The 20,697-nt window shown below is 55.5% G+C and overlaps 1 protein-coding gene across 9 annotated transcripts in view; it reads left to right on the forward strand.

Moving 5' to 3' along the window:
* The window catches only part of LOC6592336 (dystonin), a 69,366-nt gene that overhangs the window by 38,218 nt on the left and 10,451 nt on the right, over window positions 1-20,697 (forward strand). For 6 of the 9 annotated variants that reach the window (XM_026985071.1, XM_026985072.1, XM_026985073.1 and 3 more), the window contains 3 exons: window positions 21-486; window positions 12,269-12,415; window positions 12,481-19,967. In XM_026985071.1, the coding sequence (XP_026840872.1) occupies window positions 21-486; window positions 12,269-12,415; window positions 12,481-19,967 (8,100 nt within the window). Of the gene's footprint in view, window positions 1-20; window positions 10,369-12,268; window positions 12,416-12,480; window positions 19,968-20,697 lie in introns of all 9 variants that reach the window. The other 3 variants (XM_026985076.1, XM_026985075.1, XM_026985068.1) reach the window with 2 other exon arrangements.

Here is a 20,697-nt window from a genome sequence, read left to right on the forward strand (position 1 = left end):
TCTCCCTGTCTCCGACTCAGATTCAGCTCAACGAAGACAACGAAAAGCTCCTCGAAGAGCATCTACAGCAGCGACAACTTGGATGCCGCTAGTCAGGAGTTGGCGAATGCCTCCCCAATTGGAACGCAGATCCAGTTCAATGAGATCCGTACGCTGAAGCGTTCCCAGCAGTTCCCAGGCGGCAACTCCGTGTTGGATATTGCCGGTATACGCGACCCCCGCACGGGCCGTATTCTAACCATTGGGGAGGCCATTCAGCTGCGGATCCTGGATGTGCGCACCGGCGAGATGCTGGTGGGCGATCGTCGGATAACACTGGAACAGGCCGCCGAACAGGGACTGATCGATTCGCAGCTGGCCAGGCAGCTGCTTCAGCCTGGAGCAGGACGCGATCCCAGCGGAAGGGAGCTGTCGCTGCTCGAGGTGATACAGCGCGAGATCAGCGAGGCTGAGTCCGGCTACGAGACGGCCGAGAAGCGCATCAAGGTAAACAGCGTAGTAACGACGGAGGCGGCAGGATCGCCCGAGAATCCCTGTAATATTGCCGACGCCATTTCCGCGGGGAGTGTGGACACCAAGACAGGCCTGTACCGGGTCAAGTCGGGGCAGACCATCAGCCTGGCGGAGGCCTACGAGCGCGGCTACCTCATCCGGCACGAGTCGGTGACAATCAAGTCGAATGCGCTCTGCCTCAGCGATGCCATTGCCCACGGGCTGGTCGATGCCGCCGGCTGGATAGCGGACCGCAACTCCGGCGACAAGTTCCGGCTGGACTCGGCCATTGCCAATCAGCTAATCGATGCGAGCGTGCGCGAAGTGGTGGACGCGAAGCGGGACGTCAAGATCACACTACAGGAAGCCCTGCAGTCGGGCGTGCTGAACGCGAAAACGGGTCGGTACGTGAACGAGGTGACCAAGGAGAAGCTCACCTTCTCCGAGGCGCGCAGCCGGCAGCTGATCGTGAAACCCTACACGTTGAAAGACATCTGCGACCTGAACCTGCTCGACCGGCAGACAGGAAAGATAACGAGTCCGATGCGCCGCGAAAAACTAAGCATCATGCAGGCCATCGAGGTCGGTGTGCTCGACGGGAATCAACTGAAGTGCATCACCAAGCGAAAGGGTGAGCTGGTCACACTGCAGGAGGCCATCGCGGATGGCATTGTCCTGCCCGCGGAGGTCAAGTATCGCGACTTTATGACCGGCGAGCTAATCGCCATTCCCGATGCCGTGGAACGCGGCCTAATCAGCTCGGTGGCCCAGCGTTCGATATTTGATATAGACGGGTTCAAGGACCTGCGCAGCAACGACTATGTTAGCTTTAATGTGGCCCTCTCGCGCGATTTGCTGCGGCGCAAGAGCACGGGCTTTGCCTTAGAGACAGCAGGTAGGGAGAAGGACAAGGAAAGCCTGGGCGTGCCACTCGAGGTGGCCGTAGGTGAGGGTCTCGTCCGTCAGGAGGTCTACGAGATGTTCAATCGTGGGATTGGCGTACACAACGCCAGCGGCCAGGAGCTGAGCGTCTTTGATCTGGTCTATCACAATCTGATCGACCCGAAGACGGGCTACCTGTTGGACCCAAAGACGGGGGACGGGGTGGAGACAGTGCCTTTGGACACCGCAATCGAGCGGAAGTTCATTACCCCCGAGGGGGCTCTCCTGCTGAGCAGTCTGCTCAACATAACTCTGACCACGGAGACGGTGACGCGGACAATCAATCGGTATGTGACGATCCGGGCGGGTTCCCAGGAGCCAGGAGTCGGAGTAGCCGTAGGCGAAAGTGTGCTGCTAACTTTCACGGAGGCAGTGCGCCAGGGCTTCATCGACGAGGACAGACAGCTGTTCAAGGACCCCAAGACAGGGAATATCTACTCGGTGCAGCAGGCCCTCAACTTCGGCCTGCTAGTGCCCGACAGCAATCAGACAGTGCCGGAGATAACGAACCGCAAGAAGACCAAGTCTACCATCACGATTGTCACCAAACAGATCCTGCCCGAGGCAGAGCCCATCAAGCTGAACACCCAGCAAACGCACACCAAGTACGTGGAGAAATCCGTGGAGATACCCATCTCCCAAGAGCTGGTGAGCAGCAGCAGCCACATGCAGCAGGAGCAGAACGTAACGGAGCGACAGATAATGGAGCTGCCGCCTGGAGGATGGCGCCTCAAGGATGCCATCGAGCAGCGACTGTTCAATCCCGATACTGGTGTGTTCCATGTCCAGGGCACAGATCGCCTGGTCAGCTTTGAGGAGTGCATCGACAAGCAGATCATCAACAATCTGTCGGTCTCTGTGCTGGATCCCAGCACACCCAGCGACAAGATCTCTGTGAAGTCCGCCTTCGAGCGGAAGATCCTGGACAATTATGGAAACTACACGAACAGTCGGCAGCAGGTCCTTGGCATGCGCAGTGCCATAGACGAGGGCAAGATCATATTGGAGACGGTTCCTGCCACGCGCGGATCGAATCAAAAGACGATCCTGCGCATAACGAGGGTCAACAACATGCCGGATGTGCTGGAGGTGTCCACTCCTCTGAAGGATGCTCCTCCCAAGTTTCTGGAGGTCAAAACCTGCCAGCGGGAGCTGGCCTCCCCCGAACCCTTGCAAATTGCTCCTGGGGCCATCTACGATCCATCCACAGCTCTGGTGATCTTCACACAGACCGGTGAGACGGAGAACATCTTTGATGCGGCCCGTTTGGGGCTGGTCGATGAGCAGCTGATCAGGATTGTCGATCCCACCACCAGGCAGGAGATTTCTGTAACCGAGGCGATTGCACGCTCCATCTACGATCCGCGTACGGCCACTATACTCAATGCAGAAGGCCAACCTGTGGATTTGATAACCGCCACCAGGCTGGGACTCCTCAGCGTGGTCGGTGCCCCACTGGTGGCCGCCGAGGGAGCCCTGCGAACCGTGCGCTTTGTCACAGATCCGCGCACGGGCGAGCAGATACCCGTGGAGGTGGCCTACGAGCGGGGTATTGTCTCAAGGGATCAACGCTCCTTTGACAGCCAACCATCGCCAGTGCACGAGGAGAAGGACAAAGTGGTAGTGCTGCAGAAAATGCGCAAGATCATACTCAAGCCGAGGGATGCCATGCGCAAGAACATCATTGACGAGGAGACGTGCCGTATAATCGAGGACACCAAGAACTTTACCAGCCCACAGGGGGAGGTGGTCAACATCAGCGAGGCCCTAAACACAGGTCTGATCGATGGCCGACGTGGCCAAATCATCGATCCGCAGAGCAACCGAGTGCTGAATCTCCGACAAGCTGTTGAACAGAAGATCATCGACCCGGAGCAGACCAATCACATCCTTATGCCGCTGGCTAAGAGCCTGTCCGTGCCCAGGCTGGCCTCCCAGGGTCTCATCGATTCGAAAAATCAGACGATTGTGCACCCGGAGAGCGGCTATCCCCTCAGCATACAAGAGGCGATTGTCTGCGAAGTGCTGGACCCACAATCGAGACTGCAAAAGCCCGAAAAGTGCACCCTGGAGGAGGCCATCGAGAAGGGTATAATAAACGCGGATGAGTCCACATTCAGCTACAAGAACAAGCGCCTGAACTTAACCGAAGCCATCGAAGCGAAGCTCTTCGATGCCGGCTACGATGAGCAGAAGTGGAGGGTGGAAATCCCGCCCGTGGGCATGATATTCCCCGTGGCCGTGGAACGGAGTCTAGTGGAGCCCACAAAGGGTGTGGTGCTGTTCCCTGTGGCCGGTTTGAAGCCAGTTCCCCTCAAGAAAGCTATCGAGGAGAACTATATCATGTCCATACCATACGCACCGAAGCCACAAGCTATCGAAGTGGTGGCTGCCCTGGAGCGAGGCCTCATCGATGTGGCAAGCCACACAATGACTGTGCCCTCCACTGGGGAGCGTCTGTCCCTGCGCCAGGCACTGGAAAACGGTGAGCTCGTGGTGAAGCATCTCTCCGACTTTGTCGTCACCCAGCGGCCCATTGCTAAGACCGAGATCATGGAGACAGTGCGAGCCGTGCACACGGTGACCACCAAGACCATTGAACTGATGCAGGGCTATGTACTCGTCTCGAACAACGAGGTGCAGAATGTGAACACGGGCGAGTTGTGCAGTCTGGAGGAGGCCAAGGAGCAGGGCATCCTGCGCGAGGAGTTAACAACGCGCGAGACAAAGGCAGCCGTAGGCGAGGATACCAGCAGCAGCAGCGGCGACCAGCGGACGGTGGAGGTCGTGGAGGAGCGCACACAGACAGTTGTCGTCGGCTCCGACAGCCACAAGCAAGAGATGCAAGTGGTCAGTACCACAAAGTCCACAAAAGAGGTGCCTTCACCCCAGACAAACACAAAGGAACCATCCAAAACCCTGCAGAATGTCAAGGATGCCGCCAAGCTTGGTGCCCTGGGAGTTATTGCAGCCCCCGTCCTTGCGGGAGGGGCCATTGTAAGCGGCGTCAAGAGTCTCATCAAGTCTGTGAAGTCTCCCACGGAGGATGCCAAAAATTCCAATAGAGATAAGCCAGAACAACCTCAAGATAACTTCATTGAACAGGAGCGAAAGGAGCCCCACCCAGTGCCAAGTGATGTAGATAGACTTCTGAATGAAACGGAGACATTTATTAGTACCACAACTGCCAATTTCATAGCCAATGAGCAGCAGCAGCAGCAGGAGCAGAAGCCAAAGGTGCTGCCCCAAGTGGAGCTTCCTTCATCCGATTCTGCTGTCGAAACCACAAGCACACTGACTACTACAACCGTCACAACCATAACTACCTCAAAGACCACCACGGAAGCGACCAGTGAACCGGAGCCAGTTGTGGTGGAAGAAGTGGAGACTATCCAGAAGGCGGAGAAACCAGTGACGGACAAAGCAAAGGATTTGGAAGAGCCAAAGGCAGAGGAGTTTATCAAAGTAACTGAAACGGTCACCACAGTAACAACAAGGGACTCTGATCCAGAAACAAAGAACGCAATTCCCGAGAAGTTGACTGCGAAGCCACAGCCAGTAGCCGAGACAGATCAAAAGAAAGCCACTCCAGAATTTACACAGAAAGAACCAACTCCAGAGAGTAACCAAAAAGAAACAACTCCTGAGCCAGAGAAGAAGCAGCCAACTCCCGAGCCAGAGAAGAAGCAACCAACTCCCGAGCCAGAGAAGAAGCAACCAACTCCCGAACCTACAAAGGAACCTAGTCCACAGCCATCTGAAAAGCCAGAGCCCAAACCGAGGACCGCTGCAAAGGAAGTGCTACCCGACCTCGAGCCTCCTTTCACAGCTCCTTTGGCTCCCTTCGCAGAACCGCGCACTGAAGTTGAGACGAAAGTAATCGAAAGTATAACTGAAATTCAGGAGCAGCCCATTTCAAGCTCCCAAACTGTGACGACAACTGTTACGACCACAGTAAGAACAGTCGAAGAGCAACCAACAATTGAGAAAGAAGTGACTGTGGAGCGAGAAAAGATTGTGGAAGCACAAGAGGTAGAGCCATCCGTCCCAGAGACAACTAAAGTAGATATACCCAATGAAATTGTGGAAGAATCTGCTGCGATTGTCATTGAACAACCAAGAAGCGTAGTGGTGGAAGAAAGAGTTGTAACTGTTGAAGAGCCAACGATCACGGAATCCACAGTAACCACGACAACGATTACCACAACAACAACAACCAGCGAGGAACAACAGGAGCCATTGCCGAAGGAGGAGATTGTCGTCGTAACAGAAACTGTCAAAGAGAAGCCTGTGGAAGAGGTACTCCTAAACACAACCGAAACCGTGACCACGAACATTATCTCAACCGGTGAAGAGAACAAACCTCAAAAGCCGGGAGATCTAGAGAAAATTGTTCAGCTTCCGACGGCTACGGATAAGCATCAAACAGTTGTCGATTTCATTGAGAGCGAAAAGAAGCCAGTTAGCGGCAGCAATATCCTTCAGAATGTTAAGGACGCAGCCAAATTGGGAGCTCTGGCCATTGTGGGTGCACCTGTGCTGGCTGGAAAGGCATTGGTCGATGCACTGACCACAGAATCCACCCAATCCCGATCAGGGAAGGAACCCCTGGCCACAGAACCCCAGGAGATCGAGAGTCTGAGCAGCACCACAACCACAGTGACTACAGTGACAACCACTTCCACTTTGACTTCGACGGAGAGTACTCCCTATGATGAGTCCCGCGATGTTGTAGAAGAACCATCAACTCAATCTTCAGTGGAGACAAGCCTTAAACGGGAAGTGCCCAAGACACTGGCCATTGGGGATGCCATTTCCCAGAAATTAATCAGTCCCGACGAGTGCCAGGTGATCGTGGACGGGGAGCAGCAAACGGAGACAGTGGCCACGCTGCTGCGGGAAGAGCAGCTGAGTCCGCTGGACGAGGTGCAGATCATCGATGAGAAACTGATTGTGCTGCAGCAAATATCGTACCTCGTGGACGTGGACACCGAACTGACGGCCGAAAGGCTGAGTGAACTGAACATTTACGATCCCGAGAATCAGTACTTTATCGATCCATCCACGGGCCAGAAGATATCCTTCCAGAGTCTGGTGTTTGATATGAACATTTTCAATCCCGAGTGCATATTGGTAAAGAACTTCAGCACGGGGAAGTACGAGACTTTGACGGCGGCTCTGGAGCGGCCACTGCTGGACAGGCACACCGGCCACATGGTCGACCCGAAGACAGGAAAGAAGATCCCCTTCTTCGAGTGCATTGCCCGTCAGTGGATCATCCGCTCAAATCCCGAGGAGCAGCGGCCCGCGGGCATCGAGAACGTGGCAATTGACACGGAGACGGGCCAGGTGGTGCTGGACGATGGTCGGGCTTGCTCCATTGTTGAGGCCATCAACAGTGGCAAGCTGGACATCCAGTCGATATCGGTGCGCGACCCAGTTAGCGGCGAGGTAATCCCCCTGCGTATGGCAATCGAGTTGGGGGTGGTCGACATGCAGTCGGGCACGGTGATAGACATCCAGACCCTCAAGGAGATCCCCATGGAGGAGGCCTTCCAGTTGGGCTTCCTTGTGCCCGGCGCACGAAAGCCCATCTCCTTGGAGGCGGCCGTCCGCAAGGGTCTGTACGACCCGGAGACGGGCAAGCTCTTCGACTCGGAGAGTCAGAACCAGGTGGATGTGCAAAAGTCCATAGAAATAGGTCTGGTCGATCCAAAGATCTCTCTGATCGTGGACACAGTCACCCAGAAGGAGCTGAAGCTAGACTGTGCCATAGAGGACGATCTAGTGCTGCCGGCCACCGGTCAGATCAAGGACAACAAGAACAACACGCTCGTGCCCTTCGACCTGGGCCTCGAACAGCATCTGCTGAGGACAGACAGCGTGACGTGGAGCCTGCCGGAAGTGCTGCAGCGGGAATACTACACGCCCAGCACCGGCAAGGTGCTGAATCCCGTCACTGGTGAGGAGATACTCCTGCAGCAGGCCATTGAGATGGGCTTTGTGGAGCTAGAGACGACGCTGGTCAAGGATGCCGAGCATGACCGGATAGTGGCGGGCAGGGAGGCAGCCAGGGTGGGGCTACTGGACACGGTGCGCGGCACCCTCAGCTCCCCCCACATGAGCCTAGACGAGGCCTTCGTCAAGGGCTATCTGATCAGCACCAAGAAGCCGCTGTCGCTTGTCGATTGCCTGCTGCGTGGTCTCTACGATCCTTTGACAGCCACCTTTACAATCGACGACGACAACAAGCAGGTGGACCTCAAGTCTGCCATTGCCCAGAAGCTCATCAATCCCGATGAGCTGGTGCTGCTCGATCCCAAGACCGAGTCGATTATTTCGATAACCGAGGCCATAGCCAAGGGCTATCTGGATCCCATTGGGGGCTATGTGATCAATCCGTATGCCTCCACCAAGCTGTCGCTTCACGAAGCCCTCGAGAATCGCATCCTCATTCCGGCCAAGCGCAAGCGCAGCCTCCCCGACGCCGTCTACCGAGGTCTCTACGACCCGAAGACGGGTCAGTTCAGCAACACCATAACGAGGGAGAAGCTCACAACCGAACGTGCCATTCGTAGGGGTATACTCGATCCCGATTCGACGGTCGTTAACGTCGCCGGACAGATCATTCCCTTTGGATTGGCCGCTGAGCGGGGGATCGTGGACAGCCAGCAGGGCACCGTGAGGGATGCCGAGGACAATGCCATCGACTTCAAGGAGGCCTTTGATAGGGGTGTCCTGGTGGAGGCCAAGAAGCCGCTGCGTCTCATTGAGGCCGTCGTGAAGAATGTCTATGACGAGGTGGACGGCCACTTTTTGGACCCCAAGTCCGGCGAAAAACTGAACTTTGCCGAGGCCCTCGACACCAATCTGCTGGACGAGCACAGTGTCCAGATCAGAGACTTCAAGACCGGTCTGTACAAGCAGCTCAACCTGACGCATGCCAGGGATGCGGGCATCATAGATGCTAAGAACGCCAAGCTGCTGTACAACAACCAGACCATGACCCTCAAGCACGCCTTCGACATTGGCATTCTGATGGACGTAAATGCCCCCATCAGTCTACAGCGGGCCATACACCAGGGACTCTTCGACGACAAAACAGGCAAGCTGAGCGATCCCCGCAGTGGTCGTCAGATCACGCTGCTCGAGGGCATGCGCAGTTTTGTCATCAATCCCCATCTGCCGTGCTACTTTGACGAACAGACAGAGCAGCTGTACAGCCTGAGCGAGACCTGCCGGATGGGCATCATAAACCGCAGGGAAGGGGTCTTTAGGGAGCCGGAAAGCAATAATTTTGTGCCTCTGGGGGAGGCTCTCAGCCTGGGCCTGATCGTGGACATTGAGAACGCCGGCTTTGGGCTGTACGAACTGCTGTCCATGGGCTTCTACGACGTGGCCACCCGTAAGGTTCGGCATCCGGTAACCGGGCGCAAACTGAACCTGAACGAGGCCTGCGTGGAGGATGTGGTCAGCCTGTCATCCAGCCTGGTCAAGAACCACGCGAACGGCAAGTATCTGCGGTTGGCCAATGCCATCAAGGAGCAGCTGATCGACGACTCGAGGGGTTGCTATAATCTCGGCAGCTCCGAAGAGCTCGATCTGCAGACAGCTCGGGCACGGGGGCTCATCGTTTCTAACCGTCGTCTGCTGAGCCTCGAGCTAGTGCTCCGCCAGCAGTTGTATCGCCCCGAAACCGGAAAATTCTGCGATCCCACCACGGGGGAATATCTCGACCTCATCGAGGCCATCCATGCAGGGTTTATAGATCCCGCGAGCACTGTGTTCAAAAACCAGCTCACCGGCAAAGAGCTACCTCTAACCGAAGCCATCGAAAACGGGGACATCGATGTGTCCAAGGGTCGCGTTTTTGACCCCAAATCGAAGTCCGCCTACAACTACGATGTGGCATTCGCTCGCGGTATACTCGTGACCATTGTTCGTCCCCTCACCGACCGCAGTGAGGTTGTCCGTCGTCAGGACAGCGTCGAACTGTTGGGCCAGACGCCCGTGAGCGTTGTTATCAGCAAGCCGCGCGAAATGTCTCTCGAGGAGGCCATTCGGTACAATATAATCGATCCCAAGACTGCGCTCGTCCGCGATTTTGATAGCTTTAAATTCCTGCCGTACGGGGTGGCCCAGGAGCGCGGTCTCGTCGACACCACCAAGCGAACGCTCGTCGATCCCAAGGCCCTCTACTTTGCCTTCGATCCCACGTTGATCGTGTATGTACGCGAGCCGGTCACCTTTGACCAGGCGGCCGAGTCCAAGAGCCTGGATTTGGCAACCGGAATGCTGAGCTATTTGCCAGCCGGAGGATCTACCACCAGTAGCAGCAACAGCGATGACAGCGCAAACGATTCACTGACTGTCATCGAGACGCCCAGGGTATACACGCTCAAGGAGGCCGCTAGTGCGGGCATTGTGGATCCCGATTCGGCCCTGGTCAAGGATCTGGCCAAGGCGAAGCTAGTGCGCCTGCCAGAGGCCTTCCGCAAGGGCCTCATGGATGCCAACAAGGCCAATGTGCTGAATACACAGACCTCCAAGCTGTGCACCCTGCAGGAGGCCTACGAGAGCGGCCTAATCTGCACACCCAAGCGGTCGTTTGGTCTGCTAGAGGCCATCACCTTCAACCTGTACAATCCCACAAACGGCTGCCTGGTCGATCCCTTCCAAATGCATCCCGAAATCATTCGACGCAAGAAATTCACGCTGGCCGAGGCCATCGCCTCGGGTCTGGTGGATCCCTCCTCGACAGTGGTGCGAGATCCCAGCTCTGGGGTCATCCTGCCACTGGCGGCTGCCATTGGCAGCGGCCTGATCGATGCCACCGCGGGCCGCCTGACCATCAGCGATGCCCAAGAGCCCAAGCAGAACATCGATCTGGTTAGGGCTGCCGAGAAGGGTCTGCTGCTGCCAGCTGAACAGAGGGTAAGTCCAAGTCCAGTCAATCGTATGATTTTCCAATCAATTTCCCATCACAATCCGATCTATCGAGATCCCGGAAATTACAGAACCAGCAAAATTCACTCTAAATCTAAATCTAAAGCTTTGTTCGTGGCATGTTTTTTTTGGTATACTTTACGAATACAAACTGTATTGATTTTATTAAGATACATATATTTTGATCAGCGCGCTGTCTCTATCTAAATCTATACCTCATCAGACTAACCCACAAAGATGTGAGAAAGCTTCTTTCAACTGAACATTCGAACAGTTTCTTTGTTGTGCAAATCATATTTATTATTATATATTATTTTGCAAATCTCTTATATTGCAGCGCATGGCATTCAGTTTTATGTTCTATACTCGATACTCGATACTCGTACATATATCGTATTTTTCGCTGAGCTGTGCTCTCACGCTTTAAGCAGCCACAGGTCACAGAATAAAATGTCAGCAGATCACATACATCCACAGATCAGATACATCCATAAATCGTACTTTCGGGCGAAAGAAATGCGTCGTCTCATACTCCTCCAAACATAAATGACGTCGGCAATAAGACAACATACTCAATCAATCAATATTCAATACTCTCTCTATATATATATATATACTGCTCTATTCTATCAACTTGTCTATAACACTAGCATACAACTTTCTTCACTCAAACTCTCGCACACAAATCCATCCCGTACCCATAGCCATAGCCATAACCATATCCATACCAAAGACAATCTAGTAAGAAGATGAGTAACGACGAAGATTAAAAGTTCTGCAAGCAAAGACTATAAAATACCAAGATATTGCAAAAACGACAAATGCCATTTCAATTTTCGTTCGACGCTTTGTGCGCCACGCCAAAAACTTTGTATTTCGTTATTGGATTCTTGGGATCGACTCAGCGCGGTGAGAGACCCGCCATGCAACATCTTGGTTATTGTATGGTCTTTGCTAGAATGCAGCTCTAGAATGGAAAGAGCTATTCGGCATCTTTTTATTAAAATGTGTTTGCCCATAGCCATACTCTCGTCTTTTTCTATATTCTATGCTCTACTATCCCTCATTTTTATCCTAGGGAGTATCTTTATATTTCATGTAGGTCCTTAATCAGATCAGACTGTGGCTATCCTTCCATCTAGTCTGGGATTACAGTCTAATCTGAGTGTTTAGTTGCTATCTTTTGCTCTTTGTTTTGGGACGGGGTAATATTCTTTAGCTATTCCCCCAACTAGGCCAGAATTTAGTAATTATTTATCCATTGATTTTGTTTAAATGCCAACTTTTCTACCTATTTTTCAGCATACATACATATATATTTTTTTATATATTATTTCGTTTTCAGTTTTTTATTTGAAAATAAAGCAAAAACCAAAATTAACCCTAACCGAAAACCTACAAAAATACAAACAAAACCAATCTAAAACCCAAAACCAAAAACCAAAACCATTAAACCGTAGTTAGTGCCTACTAAAAGTAGCCCCCCTCCACAACTAGTGCTTGTTCCTAGTAGTAGTAGAAGTAGTAGTATTAGTAAACTTTGGTGTTTGTGCGTCTTTATTATTATATTACTATTATTATTTTATGGTTTATGTTTAACGCTTTTTAAAACCGCCTTTGCCCCAAGACTCTTTTGCTTTTCGGCTGCTCCCAAAAAAAGAAAACAAAATTGTTCTTCCAGCTTTCATGTTTGTGTTTTATATATATTTTGTGTTCCATTTATCTATCGACTTATATATATACATACATATCTATATATCTATCAATGAACCCCCAACCAATATATAGCGTCCCGTAAATCGAGCTAAGAATTTGAATCATTATTTCTATCAATATTCTAATGATCTTTCTACCTACCAACCGCCATGTACCCTATATCTCTATACAGCAAGCAGTATTCGAAAAGTTCAACATGTGCGAGGAGAATGTCAACGATCTGCTCAAGTGGGTGACCACCGTGGAACAAAAAATCTCAAGTGTTGGAGGACCTCGCGAGAAAATCGATGAGCTACGCAACCAGATCAATGCCCTCAAGGTGAGTGCATCCCGAAGGAAAACATCCTTTATCCCTTCTTAATCGGATTTATGATTGTTTCACAGCAAATCAAGGACGAGATCGAGTCCCAGCAACGACCCGTGGCCACTTGCTTGGAGCAAATCAGGCAGATTGTGCTCACTGGCGGCGATGTCCTCTCCGCCCCAGAGGTGACCACTTTGGAGAACTCCGGACGGGAGCTGCGCTCACGCGTGGATCGTGTCAACGATCGCACCGTACGTCTGCTGCGCCGCCTGGAGGCGGGACGCGATGAGCTCACGAAGCTGCGCAGCGAACTGGACGTCTTCTCCGACTGGCTGCAAATGGCCCGACGCACCCTCGAGGACAAGGAGCGCTCGCTGTCGGATCTGACACGACTCGGATCCCAGGCAGACTCCATCCGCGAGTTTGTCAGCGATGTGATTGGCCACCAGGCCGATCTGCGCTTCATCACCATGGCCGCGCAGAAGTTTGTGGACGAGAGCAAGGAGTTCCTTGGGATACTCAATGATTTTCGCACTTCGCTGCCGGAGAGGCTGCCCCATGTCGAGCCGTTGGCCAGTGCCGAGAGCCCCATCCGGCAGGAGGTGTCGCTGGTCTCGGCCCAGTACAAGGATCTGCTGAACCGCGTGAATGCCCTGCAGGATCGCGTATCCGGACTGGGCGGACGCCAACGGGAGTATCAGGATGCCCTGGACAAGGCCAGCGAGTGGCTGAGGAGCGTGCATCCGCGCGTGTCCCGCCTCATCTCCGAGCCGATTGCCGGAGATCCCAAGGCCGTCCAGGACCAGATGAACGAGGCCAAGGCCCTGCATAACGAGCTCCTCTCCAGCGGCCGCCTGGTGGACAACGCACAGCAGGCACTCGACAACCTGCTGCGCAGCCTCGGCGGCCAGCTCAGCCCCATGGAGATCAACCAGCTGGAGCTGCCAATCGCCGACCTGAAGAACGGTTACCAGCAGCTGCTGGACAACCTGGGCGAGCACTGCAAGAATCTCGACAAGACGCTCGTGCAGTCGCAGGGCGTGCAGGACGCCCTGGATAGTCTGGGAGGTTGGGTCAGCCAGGCCGAGGACAAGTACAAGCTCAACCTGCGTCCCGCCTCGCTCATCAAGGAGCGCCTCCAGGAGCAAATACGCGAGCACAAGGTTCTGCTAGCCGATCTGCAGTCGCACCAGGCCAGCATCGACAGCGTCCAGATCTCGGCCAAACATTTGCTGGCCAGCGCCTCGAATGCCCGCATCGCCAAGAAGGTGGAGGCCAATCTGAACGACGTCACAGGCAAGTTTGAGAAGCTCTACGAAAAGGTCAACAAGCGGGGCGAGTTCCTGGATGATGTCTACATCCGCCTCAGCCGGTATCTGGACGAGATCAGCACCGTGGAGCAACGCATGGGCAGCTTGCAGGAGGCACTGGACAGTCGCGAGACCAGTCTGCTGTCCACCGAGGAGCTGGCCCGCCGCATGCACGAACTGTCGCGTGACAAGGATCAACTGGCGCCCCAGTTCGAGGAGTGTGTACGCCAGGGCAAGGATCTGATTAGTCTGCGCGATGTCACCGACACCGGAGGCCTGCGGGATCGCATCAAGGCTCTGGAGTCGCAGTGGCGCAACATCAACATCAGCATCGATGAGCGGGCAAAGCTGTCCAAGCAGAAGGCTGAGCAGCAGCTGGCCTACGAGGGACTCAAGGACCAGGTGCTCTCCTGGCTGGCAAGCACGGAGGCACGCGTCAACGGACTGCCGCCGGTGGCCATTGACCTGGACCGCATACGGCAGCAGCACGACGAACTGAAGCCCATATGCAAGGACTATCGTGACTACGCTCCCACCATTGACAAGATCAACGATGTGGGAGCGCAGTACGACGCTTTGATTCGGCCCGAGAGCCCCGCGCGCAAGCGTTCCACGTACAGCCCGATCAAGCGGACGAGTCCGTTGCGACGCATGTCTGGAGCGGAGCAGAACGCCAGGAGCCCCAGCCCCACCAAGGGAGGCATTCTGTCGCCACTATCGACTGGTTCCAGTGGATTCGGTAGCCGCAGATCCTCTCAGGACGGCTTCCAGCTGTCCGAGCTGTCTCCGGTGCAGCAGCAGCTGAGCGAGATCAACAATCGCTACGGGCTCATTGGCGTGCGGCTCAACGATCGCCAGCACGAGCTGGACAACCTGAGCGAGGAGCTGCGCAAGCAGTACGAGAACCTCAAGGGTCTTGCACAATTCCTGGAGCGCATTCAGCGCCAGTTGCCCAAGGAGTCAGTCTCCAACAAGGAGGAGGCCGAGCGCTGCATCAAGCAGGCGCGCAAGATCCTCGAGGACATGTACGAGAAGCAGAGCCTGCTAGACACCACCAAGGCCCAGGTCAAGGACATCCTGCGACGCAAATCGGACGTCCCTGGCGCCGAGCAGCTGCGCCTCGAGAACGATGGCATCCAGGAGAAGTGGAAGAATCTCAACGACATCTGCAAGAACCGCATCGCCTTCGCCGAGAAGCTGCGCGACTTCCTTGACACCCACGGCAACCTGAAGGGCTGGCTGGACAGCAAGGAGCGCATGCTGACGGTCCTGGGACCCATCTCCTCGGACCCCCGCATGGTTCAGAGCCAGGTACAGCAGGTCCAAGTCCTCCGCGAGGAGTTCCGCACCCAGCAGCCTCAACTGAAGCACTTGCAGGAGCTGGGACATGATGTGGTCGACCATTTGGCCGGCACACCCGATGCCCAGGCCGTCGAGATCAAGCTTAAGGACATAATCGGCAAGTGGGAGGATCTGGTGGGCAAGCTCGATGATCGCGCCAACAGCCTAGGCGGCGCCGCCGACAGTTCCAAGGAGTTCGATGCGGCCGTCAATCGGCTGCGCGAGGCCCTGCAGAACATCAGCGACAGCCTGGACACTCTGCCCCTGGATGGGGATCACCAGGAGAATCTGCGCAAAATCGAGAACCTGGAGCGACAACTGGAGGGCCAGCGCCCTCTCCTGGCCGACGTGGAACAGTCCGCGGCCACACTGTGCAACATTCTCGGGGATCCTGCTTCGCGGGCTGATGTCAACAGCCGCGTGGCCGCCCTGGAGAAGCAGTACCTGGCGCTCCAGAAGAAGCTGGATACCAAGAAGGCCGAGACAGAGGCCTCACTACGCGATGGCCGTCACTTTGCCGAGAACTGCTCCAAGACCCTCGGCTGGCTTTCGGGCGAGCTCTCGAATCTGAGCGATCGTCTGCTGGTGTCCGCCCACAAGCCGACGCTGCAGCACCAGATCGACACCCATGAGCCCATCTACCGCGAGGTGATGGCCCGCGAGCACGAGGTGATCATGCTGATCAACAAGGGCAAGGATCTGTCCGACCGCCAGCAGGATCGCAGCGTCAAGCGCGACCTGGAGCGCATCCAACAGCAGTGGGAGAAGCTGCGTCGCGAGGCCGTCGACCGGCACACACGACTGCAGACCTGCATGGAGCACTGCAAGAAGTACTCGCAGACCTCGGAGACATTCCTCGCCTGGCTGCGCACCGCAGAGGACAAGTTGTCCGACCTGACGCCCGGCGTGCTGTCCAAGGCGAAGCTGGAGACGCGACTGCGCGACCTGCAGACCTTCCGCAACGAAGTGTGGAAGCACTCCGGGGAGTTCGAGAACACCAAGGGTCTGGGCGAGACCTTCCTTACCAGTTGCGACATCGACAAGGAGCCCATCAAGGCCGAGCTGCAGGACATCCGCGATCGCTGGGAGCGCCTCAACAACGACCTCATTGCCCGTGCCCACGAGATTGAGAACTGCTCGCGTCGCCTAGGCGACTTCAATGATGAGCTGCGCAATCTGGATCATTCGCTGGGCCGCTGCGAGGATCGCCTCGCCGCCCACGATGCTTTGGGTGGAGCTGCCAAGGATCCCAAACTGCTGGAGCGCGTCAAGGCCATACGCGAGGAGTTGACAAACCTGAGCAAACCCCTGCAGTCGCTCAAGGCTCTGGCCAAGGACATAAGCGCCGAGGCCAGAGCTGCCGGCGGCGATGCCGATCATCTGACCAACGAAGTGGACGGTCTGGCCGATCGCCTGTCCGAGCTACAGGGACGCCTGGATGATCGCTGCGGCGAACTGCAGTCGGCTGCCACAGCCGTGTCCCAGTTCAATGAGCAAATGAAGAGCCTGGGCATCGATCTGAATGACCTGGAGACGGAGATCGAGAAGCTGTCACCGCCCGCACGCGAAATCAAGATCGTGCAGCAGCAGCTGGACGATGTTGGCAAGATCCAGAACAGGCTGGACCGCCTGGTGGGTCGCCTCGAAGATGCTGAGCGTGCCGCTGATGTTCTGGTGGACGCTGGCTTTGCCGCGGACACCACTCAGACGCGCGAGCAAATCTCCACGCTGCGCAAGACTCTGGGTCGCTTGGACAACCGAGTGAGAGATCACGAGGAAAACTTGCAGGCCACGCTTAAGGCCCTGCGCGAGTTCTACGACAACCAGTCGCAGACCCTCGACGACATCCAGGACGTGAGCGAGGAGTTCAAACGCATGAAGCCCGTGGGCTCCGAACTGGACCAGATACGTCGCCAGCAGGAGGACTTCCGCCAGTTCAGGGAGCGAAAGGTGGAGCCGCTGGCCATCAATGTCGACAAAGTCAATGTGGCCGGACGGGATCTGGTGCGGTCTGCCGGCACCGGGGTCTCGACCAGCACGATCGAGAAGGATCTGGAGAAGCTGAACGACCGCTGGAATGACCTGAAGGAGCGCATGAACGAGCGCGATCGTCGGTTGGACGTGGCCCTGCTCCAATCGGGCAAGTTCCAGGAGGCCCTCGCCGGCCTCTCCAAGTGGCTGAGCGACACCGAGGAGATGGTGGCCAACCAGAAGCCGCCCAGCTCCGACTACAAGGTGGTCAAGGCCCAGCTGCAGGAGCAAAAGTTCCTGAAGAAGATGCTCCTCGATCGCCAGAATTCCATGGGCTCTCTGGCCAATCTCGGCCAGGAAGTGGCCAATCACTGCGAGCCCTCCGAACGGGCCTCCATCGAGAAGCAGCTGAACGATCTGATGAAGCGCTTCGATGCCCTCACCGACGGAGCCGAGCAACGCGAACAGGACCTGGAGGAAGCCATGGAGGTGGCCAAGAGATTCCACGACAAGATCAGTCCCCTCGAAGTGTGGCTGGACGGCACAGAGCGCGCCGTCAAGTCGATGGAATTGATACCCACCGACGAGGAGAAGATCCAGCAGAGGATACGCGAGCACGACCGTCTCCACGACGAGATTCTCGGCAAGAAGCCCGATTTCACCGACCTGGCCGATGTGGCCGCCCAGCTGATGCATCTCGTTAGCGACGAGGAGGCCGTCAATCTGGGCGAGAAGGTGCGAGGCGTGACCGAGCGATATACCGGTCTGGTCGACGCCAGCGATAACATCGGCGCCCTGCTCGCCGAGTCCCGCCAGGGACTGCGTCACCTGGTCCTCAGCTACCAGGATCTTGTAGCCTGGATGGAGAGCATGGAGAACGAGCTGAAGCGCTTCAAGTCCGTGCCCGTGTACGCCGAGAAGCTGCTGGAGCAGATGGACCATCTGCTGGAGCTTAACGAGAACATTGCCGGTCACGCCTCGAATGTGGAGGCCACCGTGGAAACCGGCGCCGAGCTGATGAAGCACATATCCAACGACGAGGCCATCCAGCTGAAGGACAAGCTCGACTCGCTGCAGCGCCGCTACGGGGATCTGACCAATCGCGGTGGGGATCTGTTGAAGAGCGCCCAGAATGCCCTGCCGCTGGTCCAGCAGTTCCACGAGGCACACACCCGTCTGGTAGAGTGGATGCAGACGGCCGAGACGGCGCTGGCTCCCAGCGAGCCCCGTCAGGCGGACGTCCTGCGACTGGAGGGTGAACTGGCCGATATGCGCCCCATTCTGGACACCATCAACCAGGTGGGTCCGCAGCTGGGACAACTGTCCCCCGGCGAGGGGGCAGCGACCATCGAGAGTATTGTGACGCGCGACAACCGTCGCTTCGACTCAATCGTGGAGCAGATCCAGCGCAAGGCCGAGCGGCTGCATTTGAGCAACCAACGGGCCAAGGAGGTGACCGGCGACATCGACGAGTTGCTCGAGTGGTTCCGCGAGATGGACACCACACTGCGCGAGGCCGACCATCCGGCCATGGAGCCGAAGCTGGTGCGTGCCCAGCTGCAAGAGCATCGCTCGATCAACGACGACATATCCAGTCAGAAGGGACGCGTGCGAGACGTGACCGCTGCCTCCAAGAAGGTGCTGCGGGAGTCGCCGCAGAGCGAGAACACAGCCACGCTGCGCGAGAAGCTAGATGATCTCAAGGAGATCGTCGACACAGTAGCCCAGCTGTGCAGCGAGCGTCTGGGCATCCTGGAGCAAGCCCTGCCCCTTTCGGAGCACTTTGCCGACTCGCATCAAGGTCTGACGACCTGGCTGGATGACATGGAGCAGCAGATCTCACGCCTGAGCATGCCCGCTCTGCGTCCCGACCAGATCACCTTGCAGCAGGACAAGAACGAGCGTCTGCTGCAGTCCATTGCGGAGCACAAGCCACTCCTGGACAAGCTGAACAAGACGGGCGAGGCACTGGGCGCCCTGGTTGCCGACGAGGACGGCTCGAAGATCAACGAGATCCTCGACACGGACAACGCGCGCTATGCTGCCCTCCGTCTGGAGCTCCGCGAGCGCCAGCAGGCGCTGGAGAGTGCTCTGCAGGAGTCCAGTCAGTTCTCGGACAAGCTGGAGGGAATGCTGCGTGCCCTGGCCAATACAGTGGATCAGGTGAACCAGCTGGATCCTCTCTCGGCCCTGCCCCAGAAGATACGCGAGCAGATCGAGGACAACGACGCCCTTATGGATGACCTGGACAAGCGGCAGGATGCATTCAGCGCTGTGCAGCGGGCGGCCAACGATGTCATTGCCAAAGCGGGCAACAAGGCCGATCCGGCTGTGCGCGACATCAAGGCGAAGCTGGAGAAGCTCAACAACCTGTGGAACGATGTGCAGAAGGCCACGAAGAAGCGCGGCAGTTCGCTGGATGATATCCTGAGCGTGGCCGAGCCCTTCTGGAAGCAGCTCAACAGCGTGATGAAGACCCTCAAGGATCTGGAAGAGACGCTCTCCTGCCAGGAGCCGCCGGCAGCCCAGCCACAGGACATCAAGAAGCAGCAGGTGGCCCTGCAGGAGATCCGCCATGAGATTGACCAGACCAAGCCCGAGGTCGAGCAGGTGCGCCGTCACGGTAGCAACCTGATGAACATGTGCGGCGAGCCCGACAAGCCCGAGGTGAAGAAGCACATCGAGGACCTGGACAATGCCTGGGACAACATCACGGCTCTGTACGCAAAGCGCGAGGAGAACCTCATCGATGCCATGGAGAAGGCCATGGAGTTCCACGAGACTCTCCAGAACCTGCTCAAGTTCCTCACCAAGGCCGAGGACAAGTTTGGCCATCTGGGACCCGTGGGCTCCGACATTGATGCCGTCAAGCGCCAGATTGAACAACTCAAGTCGTTCAAGGATGAAGTCGATCCGCATATGGTTGAAGTAGAAGCATTAAACAGGTAAGGCCTTCGAATCAATTCAATGCTGTTTCCAAATCTAATATTTTATCGCCCTGGTGTCGTATCTATCATCGTGTGAATTGGCAGAGGTCTAGAAAGGCAAGAAATCGCAATCAAAATCTCGTTAGTGCGTTCGTTCGTTCGTTGTTCACGTTATGTGTATTGTTAAGTGCCTGATATCTGATACCTGATCACTGGATCTACTGAGATCTTTGGTCTTTGGTTCATTTAAGCTGAGCCGAGCATGTTTTTCGATTGCCACAGATTTACACAGTGCACGCTCGATGGAGTAAACCAACTGAAGGCGTGAACTGAACGCATTTGCTTTTAATACCCGGTACTCAAATATAGTGGGGGTTTGTTCGATTCCTAAAGGAGTAAGTGACAGCGAGAAGAGTCCCATCAAGTCCATATCTTTCTGGTGGACGGCGGAGTGAGCGATATATAACGGTCGGATGGTAATTCGTTGATGGAAACAGAGAGAAAAGAAAAGAGAGAGATGTAATGGAATATGCGGTATGAAAGCACTTCGAATATTTGTCATTAGTTGGAAAGAGGATAGGAATATATTTTAAAAGTTGTATAGATCATAAGATTATATATATACTGTATTGAGTACCGGGTATTGTGGTGTCGCGGCACGTGCGTCTTTGCTTACCCGAGTATGCACCCAAAGTACTCTACTTGTACAAGAATTGCATGAATTGTTTGCCCAAAACACTTGCGCCAT

Source organism: Drosophila persimilis, unplaced genomic scaffold (genome assembly GCF_003286085.1).
Source record: "Drosophila persimilis strain 14011-0111.01,24,50 unplaced genomic scaffold, DperRS2 tig00000002-arrow-pilon, whole genome shotgun sequence".
Lineage (NCBI taxonomy): Eukaryota > Metazoa > Arthropoda > Insecta > Diptera > Drosophilidae > Drosophila > Drosophila persimilis.